This window comes from Pleurodeles waltl, chromosome 1_2 (assembly GCF_031143425.1).
Source record: "Pleurodeles waltl isolate 20211129_DDA chromosome 1_2, aPleWal1.hap1.20221129, whole genome shotgun sequence".
In the NCBI taxonomy this organism is placed as follows: domain Eukaryota; kingdom Metazoa; phylum Chordata; class Amphibia; order Caudata; family Salamandridae; genus Pleurodeles; species Pleurodeles waltl.
In genome coordinates, this window is record NC_090437.1 from 628,701,938 (window position 1) to 628,714,727 (window position 12,790).

The 12,790-nt window shown below is 46.0% G+C and overlaps 1 protein-coding gene across 20 annotated transcripts in view; it reads right to left on the reverse strand.

Annotated features, from left to right (window-relative positions):
- The window catches only part of BLTP1 (bridge-like lipid transfer protein family member 1), a 1,779,540-nt gene that overhangs the window by 1,498,780 nt on the left and 267,970 nt on the right, over positions 1-12,790 (reverse strand). For all 20 annotated transcript variants that reach the window (XM_069242474.1, XM_069242454.1, XM_069242518.1 and 17 more), the window contains one exon: positions 934-1,051. In XM_069242474.1, the coding sequence (XP_069098575.1) occupies positions 934-1,051 (118 nt within the window). The remainder of the gene's footprint in view (positions 1-933; positions 1,052-12,790) is intronic.

The following is a 12,790-nucleotide window of genomic DNA, read 5'->3' on the forward strand; positions in this document are numbered from 1 at the left end:
TTCTTTGTCACACGTCATTCACAGCTTATCAGGTTACTTTGGGGAGGTAAACAGCAAAGTATCAAGTAGGGTGTCCTCGCGTTCCCTTACAAATGAGAAGATTTTGGAGCCAACCTTGGATTGCGATCATCTCGTGGAGCAGGGTCACTGCGAAGTAATTCAACAAGTCAAAGAGCACCATCTTACTATTAATTACGAAAGAGTTACATAAATGTTTCCATAGGTCAAAACAATAAGGCTCCAGACGTCCTGAACTGATGTTTTTAAAAGTCAATTCTTTATTGTTTCTTCAATTCTTTTCATAAAATTGAGCAAATGATTTTTGCTGATACACCACGAGCTTCGGCAGGGCTCATGGTTTATACAAACCTTTAAACCAGAAATCTGTGGTTATCCAGACGCTTAATCCGGATAATGAAGTCTGGACACACTCTCAAGATGAAATTCTGCTTCCGGGTCCACATAAAATGCTGTGTTCACAGTGTTAGCTCCGAGTCCTCTTATGAGACAGCCAAATACCATTTTGTGAAGTGACTGCTAGGTTGCCGAAGCACATGGCGAGATAGGCATGATGGTAATCATATGCTCGGCATAGAGATAACTGGCAAACAATTTCAGCCTGGAATGCATCTACTTACCAGCAGTTTCTCAGAGACATTATTTCTTACACATTTAACAGAAGAATCATACAATTTCTTGAGAGGGCTGGGCTGATGCAGTTGGGACACTAAGACGGTCAGCTCAAATTCAGAACACTATAGAACAGGCAGGGCCACCTCAGTGGTACATACTATTACATATTTTAATGTACATTACATGAAAGAGCAATGGCCTTATGTGCTTCATGTTTGTTGAAGGTATTTATTATTTTAGAAATGTACATGTAAGCCCTTAACTAGATAATCATTAAAAAAAAATCCTTGGTGAAATTACCTGTAAAGAAGCTTTTTTGGGCAAAGATGAAGTGGTATGTGGCTTTGTAAACCTCCAGCTCACACTGCCAAGTTTGAGGCATGTTCCAAATCCGTGGATAGCTGGCATTTATCTGAAACTGAAGAAAGGAGATATATATATTTTACAGTGGTATAACATAACACAAGTAGTACTGCTTTACTGTATTTAACAGAGGGCCTTAAACTGCTTTTTGCCAATGCCACTGCCTGTCAATAGCGCAACTGCATGTGGTTCTTTTTAAAGCTAAATGGCAAAAACACCATTCTGCAAACTGTTTACTGTTTGCACTCAGTCCTAGTCATGCATATTTTTATCACATCAGACACCGTCCTCAATATAGAAAAAAATGTCAAATTCAATTCAATTCCCATTATTCATTGAATACTTCATTTTGAAAAACGCAGACTTCCCAAGGAGAACTTCTCTGGCCTTTTTGTTTTTAACCTTAACTTTTCAAGTTATGTTGTACCAGTCAGAAACATTTTCAGCTTTTTCTGTGTGGCTCAGCCCACTAATGGGCAAAGTAGCATGTACACACAGGTTAGTTCATATCATAAATTAGGGGAAGCATCACAAACACTTAACAGCTTTTCAGTATCCTCCAGGGAGATAATCTCTTACATTTAGATCCAATTCAAGTTTAGGCACTGGTGTCTAGCCCAGGTGACAGCGGCTCTGCATTTTGCCAACAGCAATCCAATTGCGGTAACATCCTATATGCCTTAGAATTACCCTTCACATATCCAAACTGTGTCATTAGTGGGGTCCTATCCATATCGGTTTCTATCACTTTGCAAATTTCTGTGTGCACGCTATTTTTCTAAATTTCTTCATCCACATTTTGCCACATGTTAGGAAACAGACAGTAATATAAGAAGTCAACAACTAACAAACAAGGATACTATCAAATGGACAGCTTGAGAATATCCCATTTCCTTTAACGGGTGAATGTTCAGAGTGGGTGGCCATACCTGAGTGTGCAGGGAGAAATGGGAAAAAGGACACTTTCAAAGGGAGGGATGGACATGGCGAGGTGTAGGAAGCTGGCTCTTTATATGATATATTAAAATGAGCTATATTGTGCAATGAGCCCATACTAGGGAACAGAGGCTTGCTCTAGCAATCTAAAGGTGCTCTTTTAGGAGGTAGTGTAGTCGAGCGGCCTTAGGTGTATCAGAGAGGAGTGTTAGATATCTGCAAATACACCCACAGTCAATAAATGAGACACACGACTCAAGAAGGAGATCTACACCAACTTGCAAAAATAAAAAGTATTTTTATATAGGTTTAGGTACAAGAATCAATACAATCAGGTAAGTACGTATTGCAAGAAAAAGCTTTACAGTTTTGAAAAGTCAACACAATTTTTGGAAGCTGGAATGTTATCCTATGGAGAGTAAAACAAATACTGCATTCAGTACAGCAACTTACGGGACCAATCTCCTGGACTTAGGGTAAGTATTGGCCAAGGTTGAGGACCACACCAACCGGTCATACCAGACGGCACTGGGGTGGCTGGGTGCAGAAGTGTAGTTCGGCGGTGGGTGCCCAATGTTAGCCAATGGGGATTGGTCAGGTTGAAAAGAGGCTGCAGGTTTGGACAGGCAGTCCAGTCAGGGGGAACCAACAGGTGGGTTCGAATCTTGAGATGCTCGGGGTCATGAAGACACCTTCGATCCTCTTCTCCATCGGCCAAGGGCAACAGGTGCAGAGGTGTCCTGAGGCGCTGTGTTCTCTCCACCAGGAGCACTCGCAGTTGAGGGGGTCTGCAGGTGGTGTTGGTGAGTCCACAGAGGGCAAGTCCAAAGTGGGCTCAGTTCTCTTGAGGTGCTTGCAAGATGCAGGGCAGCAGCTCTACTGTCCACGGGAGCTCCTGGGTCTTTATCGAAGGCAGACAGTGTTCCCAGGCTTTGGAGGCACATCAGCCTGCAGTATGAGTCGATTTTAGCGCAAATCCGCGGGAACAGCAGACAGGCCAAGTCAGGTGCTTAGTCCTCTGTCTATGCTTTTGGGTGTCCTTCTTCACAGGTCAGCAGGGATAGGCTCTCCTAAATACTTAATTTAGGAGCGTTTAGGGGAGAACAGGGTAGCAGCCAATGGGCTACTTACCCCTGGGGTTGCTACACCCCCTATGTGACCCCTTCCTGTGGTAAGTGGACATAACCCCGTCCCAGAGTTCCTACTTCTGCCAAACCCAAGATCGCGGATTTCTAAATGTGGTGTCCACATCAGGAAGCTCACCTTAGGGGTGGGACTGACCTCAGGGGTGAGTACATCTTTCTGAATACTTAATTTCCTGCCAGTCCCGGTGCCAAACAGGCCGTGGTCAGGGGTGGTCAGCATCTCTCCTTTGAATGAGACTAGATCTGCATACCAAGGGTGGTGGGCTTCTTTGAAGCACCGTGCCTTGGAATGCAGATTCAAAGGTCATCCTGTTGGGTGTGGTATGAAAACACCTCGCCCAGAGCAGGCTTTGCTTCTGGCTGCCTGAGGGCAAAAGCTCTTAACCCTGGGGGGACAGAATCTTTTCTGTTGCTGGCAAGCTGGCTTAAGCTAGTCAGTCCCCACACGGGTAGTTCATAGGTTTGCAGGGGGGGCACTTCTAAGGTGCCCTCTGGGTGCATGTATTAATAAATCCTTCACTGGCATCAGTGAGGGTTTATTAATACGAGATGTAAGATACCAAACATCCCTAATTTCAGTGAAGCCATCAGGTAGATGGGGAACTTGTACTGATCAGTGTCCAGCACCTGTACTTAAAATGGCTTCCCGGTTCACTTACTATGTCTAAGAATTGACAGACTTAGCAGGGGTATATCTGCTCTAGCAGGTACGTCCTCACATGTAATATAATGCACCTTGCCTTAGAGCTGTAAGGCCTGCTGTAGGGGTGACTTACACATGTTGCATGCAGTGTTAGGGGACTTCACTTTTAGCTGCATCAACACACACAGTCTGCAATTGCAGTCTGTATGTGCTAGGTGAGGGGTCACTGAGGGTGGCACAATACATGTTGCAGCCCTTGAGGACATTCCTTTACTAGTGACTTACAGGGGGACCAAATGTATTGTAAATTGAGGAACTACTGCACAGTTTTAGGGAAAGAGATCTGGCACTGGGGACGTAGTTAGCAGAAACTCAGTGCTCTTTCAGTCAAATAAGTATCAATTACCAGGCAAAATGTAGGTGTGACCAGGTCAAAAAGGGCACTTTACTACACAACCTGTGCTCCAAAACAAAAGAGAATAAGGCTAGCCTTTCCCAAGAGAGTCTTCATTGTCTAAGTGGAAGAACCTAAATAGGCCATCTGCATGAGTGTGGTCATTCCCAGGTCGTGTGTTCCACTGTAAAGTCCATTCCCTATAGGGAGATGGATAACCTCAACAGTTTGGGGTTATCACCTTTCATTTGCATCAGCCATCTGAGAGGCCTGTGGTCAGTTTGAACGAGGAAGGCCATACCACAGCAAAGGCGTCCCTTTCAATAGCTCTCCAACATTGTTCTCTTGGGAGTAACCTCCTGCTAATGAATGAAACAGGTTGGTCATGACAATCATCATTGTTGTTCTGGGATAGGACCGCTCCTATCCCATATTCAGAGGCATCAGTCTGCACTATGAACTGCTTAGAATAATCTGGAGCTTTTAGAATGGTCGCTGAACACATTGCTTTGTTTAGTGTGTGAAAAGCCTTTTGACAGCTTACAGTCCAGTTTACTTTCTTTGGCATCTTTTTGAAGGTCTGTTCTATGACGGGTGTCACAATGGTACCATACCGCTCCACAAACCTCCTGTAATGCCTAGAGACCTGCCAAGGAATGGGCGTGGATGGTTGGAGCTTCCTAGTCCAGAATTGTCTGGATCTTAGGTTGTAGTGGTTGAACTTGGACTCCACCTACCAAGTGACCCAAGTATACAACCAAGTCCTGCCCATGTCCTGGCCCTTGCTTACCTTGATAGTAAGACCTGCACTTTGCAGAGCTTCAAGGACCTTGCCAAGTTGGATCAAGGGATCCTGCCAAGAGCAGCTAAATACAGCAATATTATCAAGGTATGCTGCACTAAAAGCTGCCAATCCAACAAGGACTTTATTTGACAACCTTTGGGAGGTGACAGGGACATTTTGTTTTAGAACAAATGGCATAACAATGTACTGGTAATGTCCATCTGGGGTCGCGAATGCCAATCTTTCATTTGCTCCAGGGGTCAGGCCAATCTACCAGTACCCTGATGTCAAATTAAAAGTACTGAGAAACGTGGCTGTGCCAACCTGTCAATCAGTTCATCTGCTCTTGGAATAGGGTCTGCATCTGCCTTAGTGACAGCATTAAGACCTCTATAGTCCACATAAAAACTCAGCTGTGGTTTACCTCCCTTGGAATGAGGTTTGGGGACTGGCCCAGGGACTATCAGGGAGCTCAATTACCCCTAAGTCCAGCACCTTGCTTACTTCAGCTCGGATACTAGCCTTCACTTGGCCATACTGTCTGGTGACCATATACCTGTGGAATACAAAATATACAGTGTCCACATCATGGACACACCTGTTAGTCTGACCAGGGTGAGGGAAAAGAGCTCAGCATACTGCTCTAGGACGTCCCTGCAGTCAGATTGCTGCTGGACAGTGAGAGTGCCTGAGAAGACCACTCCATCGATTGACCCTTCCTTGGGGCTGCAGGAGAGGTCAGGGAGAGGCTCACTCTCTTCTTCCTGGTCCTCATCAGTGACCATCAGTATGGCCACATCAGCCCTCTCATGAAAGAGCTTTAGGCGGTTCACTTGGCTAACCCTCTGAGGGTTCCTGGGAGTGCCTAGGTCAACCAGATATGTGACCTCATTCTTCTTTTCAAGGCTAGGGTAAGGGCCACTCCAAATGGCTGGCCTTGAGGATTGTGGATGCTTTTTCCATGTACTCAGCCATTCTTGAACACAGGCCAAGCACATAGTCCACAATGTCTTGCTTGGGCTCTTTGAGAGGTCTCTCCCAGTCTTCTCTCACTAGACACAGTGGTACCCTTACAGGATGATCAAACAGAAGTTCTAAGCGGGAAAAACAAATCCCTTCTGTGACACTTCTCTGTAGGCGATAAGCAGGCAAGGTAACAGAATAACCCATCCCCTTTTGAGTTTTTCAGGGAAACCTGCAATCATGCCTTTCATGGTTGTGTTGAACCTCTAAATTAAACCATTTCATTTTGTGTGATATGGGGTAGTCAACTTATAAGTCACCCCACATTCATCCCACATGCCCTTGAGGTATGCAGACATGAAGTTACTACCTCTGTCTGATACCACCTCCTTAGGGAAGCCTACTCAATTAAAAATACTGAGTAAGGCCCTACCAAGTGCAGGAGCAGGAGCAGTGGTAGTCCTAAGGGGTATAGCTTCAAGGTACCTGGTGGCATGATCCACTACCACAAGTATAAATTGGCTCCCTGATACTAATGGAGGGTGCAGGGACCAACAACGTCAACCCATACCCTTTCAAAGGAAACCCCAACCATTAGAGGTGGAATTAAGGGGGCATTTGGTTGGCCACCTGTCTTGTCACAGGCTTGACAGGTGATACAGGAGTTACAGAACTCATTCACCTTATGGAACATAGCTGGCCGGTAGAAGTGAGGTACCAACTTGCTCCAAGTCTTGGTCTGGTCAAGATGCCCAGCTAAGGGGATGTCATGAGCCAAAGTGTGCAGGAACTCTCTATAAATCTGAGGCACTTCCACTGTCCTAGTGGCACCAGGTTGGGGGGCTCTGGCCTCAGTATATAGGGGTCCCACCTAAAAATATGTTCTGTGGGAGCCACCATCATCTCCCTTTTCCTCGTCAGTTGCTTGCTGGCTCAGGCTGTCAACAGTGGGACAGGTCCTCTGTCCCTGGCACAGCTGTTCCCTAGAGGGTCCCCCTGGACCTAGGAGCTCTGCCGTTTAAGGCCCAAGTTACTGGGGCTCAGTTCCCTCAAGGGCTGACAGGTCTTCTGTATTCAGAGATGGGATCTGAGCTTGTGGCTGCTGAGAAGTTTACTTACAAGTCTTACGGCCTTTTCTCTTGCAGGGGTGGGCAATTATTCGAGGCTCCAGCACCTCTTTTCCTCCCTGGGCTTTGCACTGTGCTCTGGTTTTCACACACACCCATTCAGGTATACCAAGCTAACTGCATGGATCTTTCTTTCAACCTCAGCCCAGACTGAGGATTCCAGGTCATTTCCTAGCAGACAGACTGCAGAAATTGGAGAGGCTATCACTCCCTCCTTCTGGCCAGTATTCCCTCCCCACTGTAATGACACCTTTGCCATGGAATGGACCTTATCTTGTTTGTCACCATTGATGACTGGACATTTCACCAGTCAGAGACAGCTCTGAGGATATCAGTTTGTCAGTCACTATGGGGGCACTTGCACCTGTATCCCTCAGTGCTTTAACTATGATGTCATTAATAAGAGGCTGTTGTCTGTAATTCTCCACAATACTGGGCCAGACAGCCACGGCAGCTATATCTACCCCACCCTCAGAGACATAAATTGCTTTTGTGAGCTGTGTAACATGGTCAGGACCCACTTGGGATCCCATCTGGAGATTTACCACTGCAGCAGGCACTGCAGGTGCACCAGGAGGATTCATTTTTGGGACAAGCAGGGTCTCCAGTTTGGTGTCCATTTGCCTCGCAACTGAAGCATCAAGACTTCTTGGCATCCCAGTTTTTACCCTGGGACCCACCCTTGGTCTATGTCTCGTCTTGGGGCTCACGCTCCTTAACAGGTGTTTGGGAGACTTTAGAAGACCTTTTGTTTTTATCTTTGGAGAGGTCACCATCCTTCCGTTGGGGGGGTAACTTAGCAATCCCTTTCGTTTGGTCACCTCCACCATGAGTTGCCTTGGATACCCTAGTCTTGACTCAGTGGTTTGCTTCTTTCCCAATTCAAGGGGAGAAATTGGACCACGGTCTACCAGGTACTGACGCAATTTTTCAGAAACGTAGTTACTTAACAGATGCTCTTTCATAGTAAGATTATAAAGCCGATCATAGTCCTGCACCTGATTCCCTTTGACCAGCCACCCAGTGTTTTAACTGCAAAGTCAACAAAATCTACCCAGGTTTGACTAGAGGTTTTTCTAGTTTCCCTAAACCTGATCCTGCCTATACTCCTCAGTGGTGAGTGCAAAGCCGTCAATCAGGGTATCCCTTCATGCGGTCATAGGACTCAGCATCTGATCCAGTCAGTGTCAGGAGTCTATCCCTACACTTTCCTTAGAACAGCTCCTAGAGCAGGGAGCCCCCATACTTTTGGTTGAGCTTCAAATGATACGACCCCTTTCAAAAGCTGTGAATCATTTGGTGATATCAACGCCCTCTGAATATTTGGCGACACTCCCTCTGGGGAGCTTAGGGTCAAAAGCTTCTTCTTTCTCCCCATTTCAAAGTTTGCTGCCACCAGAGCGCGTTCCTGGGTTATTTATTTTTCTACTGTCAAGAGTCTAGACTCTAATTCTATCCTCTTAGCTAACTTTTGGAGTTCAGCATCTTCACCAATTCCATCTCTTTGGGTACTGTCAGAAGTACTCCCAGTGGTGTTACTGTCAGTGTAGTGGTGGAGGGATTCATCATCCTTTTCCACTTCCTCCTCATTCTCCTAATGGGGTCCTTTACTTGCCATGGCTGTATCATTTTCTGCCAGCAACTTTGGCAGATGGCCTTTTGTGGGTTTAAACCCCATGGTAAGTTTCTATACTTGGCAGAGGGCCTTAAATTGGGACAACTTAAGGTTTTGTTAGGAGTCAAGATTGAGTTCTTGGGATGTACCTGCTGCCTCAGACATGGTTTTAAAGTAGTTAGGACCTTATTAGAGCTTTACAGAAATTCACTTCTAATAGGGCCTAACTAACTAAAAGTATCAAGCACAAACAATGGGTCCTCCTTATGACGCGCTATTTCATGCTGGTGCAGTTTTTGAGGAATGGACCTTTCTTCTAAAAATTCCAAAACAAGCAGTTACAAACAACTGCAAAGCCCCAGGAGAAAAATTAACTCTGTCTTTATTTGCAGTCAAAAAAGTCACCAAACCATCACCACTGACGCGTTTCGACCTACTGGTCTTATTCAGAGTATCCCAGTCTTTCTTCAGTGTCTCTTATTTATAGTCTTATTCGTTACCACCCATTCTGATGCATTGTGGAAAATGTAGTGTATTGAAAACGATCCATGTTAAAAAACAAAGAATTCCAGATACTAAGTCTGTAAATATACAATACTTTAAGTGCAAAAACCAAAAGCTATTTACATATGCAACCATATGTCCTTTTTAATAATATCCCAATATTTATTCAGGATATTTGAAATTAAATGACTTTCCTTACTGTATGTCATTATAAATCTTATGTTCACATCCTCCTGTATATTCTTTCTCTTAGATTTATTCAAGAGTTCTTCTCTTGTACGCGCTCTTGCTTTCAATTCTCCAGATTTTATATCTTTATTACTTTATTACTAGGCTGTAAGTAGAGATTATATGATGAACAATAGTGATGGCATTTTGAATGAATCCCCTGAAATAGGATTATAATAAGTAGATAGTCAAGGTATAATGTAAATATCTTAGTTTGGATTCATTTTGTTGCATATGTAAATATCTATATATATGAAGGTCCTGGTACTCTTGGTACCCCGCCTCTTGCCGATGTCGTAATTTGGTCAAGCTGCCATCGACCTGTGTGCTCTTTCAACACGGAGTACGGAGGGTAGATGCTCATTTCCAAAAAATCTCTTGCAGCATAGTCTCCACATTGTTTTCCATCCAACCGCTGTTGGTAGATTCTGGTATGCCAGTGATTCTCAACTTGTTATGCCAGGAGTGTGCCTCTAGATCTTCATCTTTAGCTTGGATCACAATCAGCACCTTTTCCATACTCAAACATTTGGTTGTGATGGATTGTATGGTATCTTCAGCTGTTGATATTCGCTGCTCTGCTGTTGTGATCTGTGCCTCTTGTTTGCTAGTTTTGCCATTGTATGATACATCCTCAGATTTAAAGTGTCAATTTCCCCATCTATGGACTGCAGACTTTGCTGCATAGCTAGTAGTGTGGACTATAATCATGTAGCGCCTTGGCTTTGCATCTTCTGTTCAGAGTCCAACTGCATGCTGCTTATGTCTAGGTGTAGGAACGTGCCCCTTTTGGCATGGTTACTGTTCCCCCACCACCACCACTTTTTGCCTGATACTGATGCTGACTTGACAGAGTGTGCTGGGATCCTGCTAACCAGGTCACAGCACCAGTGTTCTTTCCCTAAAACTGTACCATTGTAACCACAATTGGCACACCCCTGGCACACAGCCAAGTCCCTTGTAAAAGGTACCAGTAGGACCAAGGGCTCTGAGACCAGGAAGGGGCCCCAAGGGCTGCAGCATGTATTACGCCACGCTAAGGGACCTCTCACCAAGCACATGCACACTGCCATTGCTGCTTGTGTGTACTAGTGGGGAGAAAAAGGTAGTCAACATGGCATCCCTTTCAGGATGCCATGCCAACCAGCCATCGCCTGTGCCATAGGTAAGTCACCCCTCTATCAGGCCTTACAGCCCTAAGGAAGGGTGCACTATACTACAGGTGAGGGCACTGCTGCTTGAGCAATATGCCCCTACAGTCCATTCTTAGACAATGTAAGTGCAGTGTGGCCAAATGTAGTACATGGGCTGTGAGTCTGTCATTATGTACTTCACAGCTCCATGATGGCTTCACTTAAGACTGGGAAGTTTGGTATTAAACTTCAGCACAATAAACCCACACTGATGCCAGTATTGGATTTATTGTACAATGCACCCAGAGGGCATCTTAGAGATGCCCCCTGTATTTTAACTAACCCTTTAGTGTAAGGCTGACCAGTCTGTCACTAATAGACAAGTTTCTGACCCCACGGGGTGAGGGTCTTTGTGCCCTCTGGAGAGAGAAACAAAGGCTGCTCTGGGTGGAGGTGCTTCACACTCCCACCCTGCAGAAACTTAACAATTGGCGGTGAGCCTCATAGGCTCAGGTCTCCCGTTGAGGTGCCCAGGGGCACTCCAGCTAGTGGAGATGCCCACGGCCCAGACGAAGCCCCACTTCTGGCGGCAAGTCCGGAGGGAAAATTAGGTAAAACAGGGAGGAGTGACTACCCCAGCTAGGACCACCCCTAAGGTGTCCAGAGCTGAAGTGACTACCCTCCCTGCAGAATCCTCCATCTAGGTTTGGAGGACAGGATCCAATAGGGTTAGGAATGTGCCTCCCTCCCCAAAGGGAGTGGGCATAGGAAGGGTGTAGCCACTCTCAGGGACAGTAGCCATTGGCTACTGCCTTCTGAACCCCTGTAATGCCCCTAAATCTAGCATTTAGGGGTACCCCTGAACCTAACTCACCAGATTCCAGGAGACCTCAAGAAGAAAGAAGAGGGACTGCTAAGCCTGACCCCCCAGCAGAGAAGACTGCAGACACCAACCTATTTGGCCCCAGCCCTACCGGCCTTTCTACAGCTTCTGAAGCCCCTGCTACAAAAAGGAAATGCATCCTGCAGGACCAGCCACCTCTTCAAAACCCCAAGAAGACTTCCTGCCCACCAGAGGACCAAGATCTCCTGAGGACAGTGGCACTGTCCACAAAGAAACTCCAGCAAAGGATTCCAGAACCACCCTGGATCCGCGAGCCCTGCCCACTCTGCACTCGACAGCCACAGCCCGTGTCCAGGTGGCACACCTGTCTAGACGCCAAAAAGGTACCCTGTGCCTGCAGCCCCCAGGCCTCGGGGAATCCAACCACCGGCCCAGCAACGTTCAGCAGGCAGCCCTCCTTGTCCAGCCTGTGGATTCCCGGAACCGACCACCTGGGCCCAGCCTGCAGCATCTTTGTGACCTTCGGGATCCCCCTACTGAAAAGCATAGGGAGCCTGACGCTGTGTTTGCACTCTGCACCCAGCCGCCGTTTTGCTGCAGAGGATGTGTGTTTGGTGATTATCTGTGGCCCCCTGGTGCTCGCCTAACCTCCTCAGGTCTGCTGGCAGATCCAATTCCGAGTCCCCCAGTCTCCACAGAAGCCCATTTTAAATCTTGCAGCAACTTTGACCTCTGCACCCAGCCAGCCCCATGTTGCTAGTGGTGGGTGTTTGGGGTTAACTTGAACCCCAACCTGTGGACATCCTAACCCCTGGAGACTGGAACTGTAAGTCTTGTACTTACCTCGAAACTTTACTAACTTTTCTTCCACCTAGAACTGTGTTTGAAAATTGCAGTGTCAACTTTTAAAACAGATTATTGTTATTTACTTGAAAACCGTTTAACCTGCCAAATTGAAGCAAAGTGGTGTTAATACATATGCTTACTGCTTACTCACAAATGTACTTGCCTGCAATCAGAATCTTGCGGTTCTAGAAATAAAGTAACAAAATATATTTTGCTATATAAAAACAATAGTCCTGGAGTTAGTCATTAAATGTGTGCTTCACTTCTTGCCTGTGTGTGTATAACAAATGCTTTGCACTACCCTCTGATAAGCTAAACTGAGCGACCACACTACCACAAAAGAGAGCATTGGTATTATCTACTTAGCCTCTATTAGGCCTCTGGGGACCCCCTAGACTCTGTGCACACTATATCTCATTTTGATACAGTATATACAGAACCAGCTTCCTACACTAGATGTGCGCTTGGTTTCAAAGGTGAGCAGGGATGGTTGCTTGTCTGCTTTCCCGATGTTGGATAGCTTGGCTTTGTCAGTGTGTGCGAGTGCAAGGTTGTGCAAGCAAGTGCAGGTTAGTGGCCCACTGATGGCTGTAAAAGCTCTCTACACCACCAAGGGAGGTCTCTTAATAACT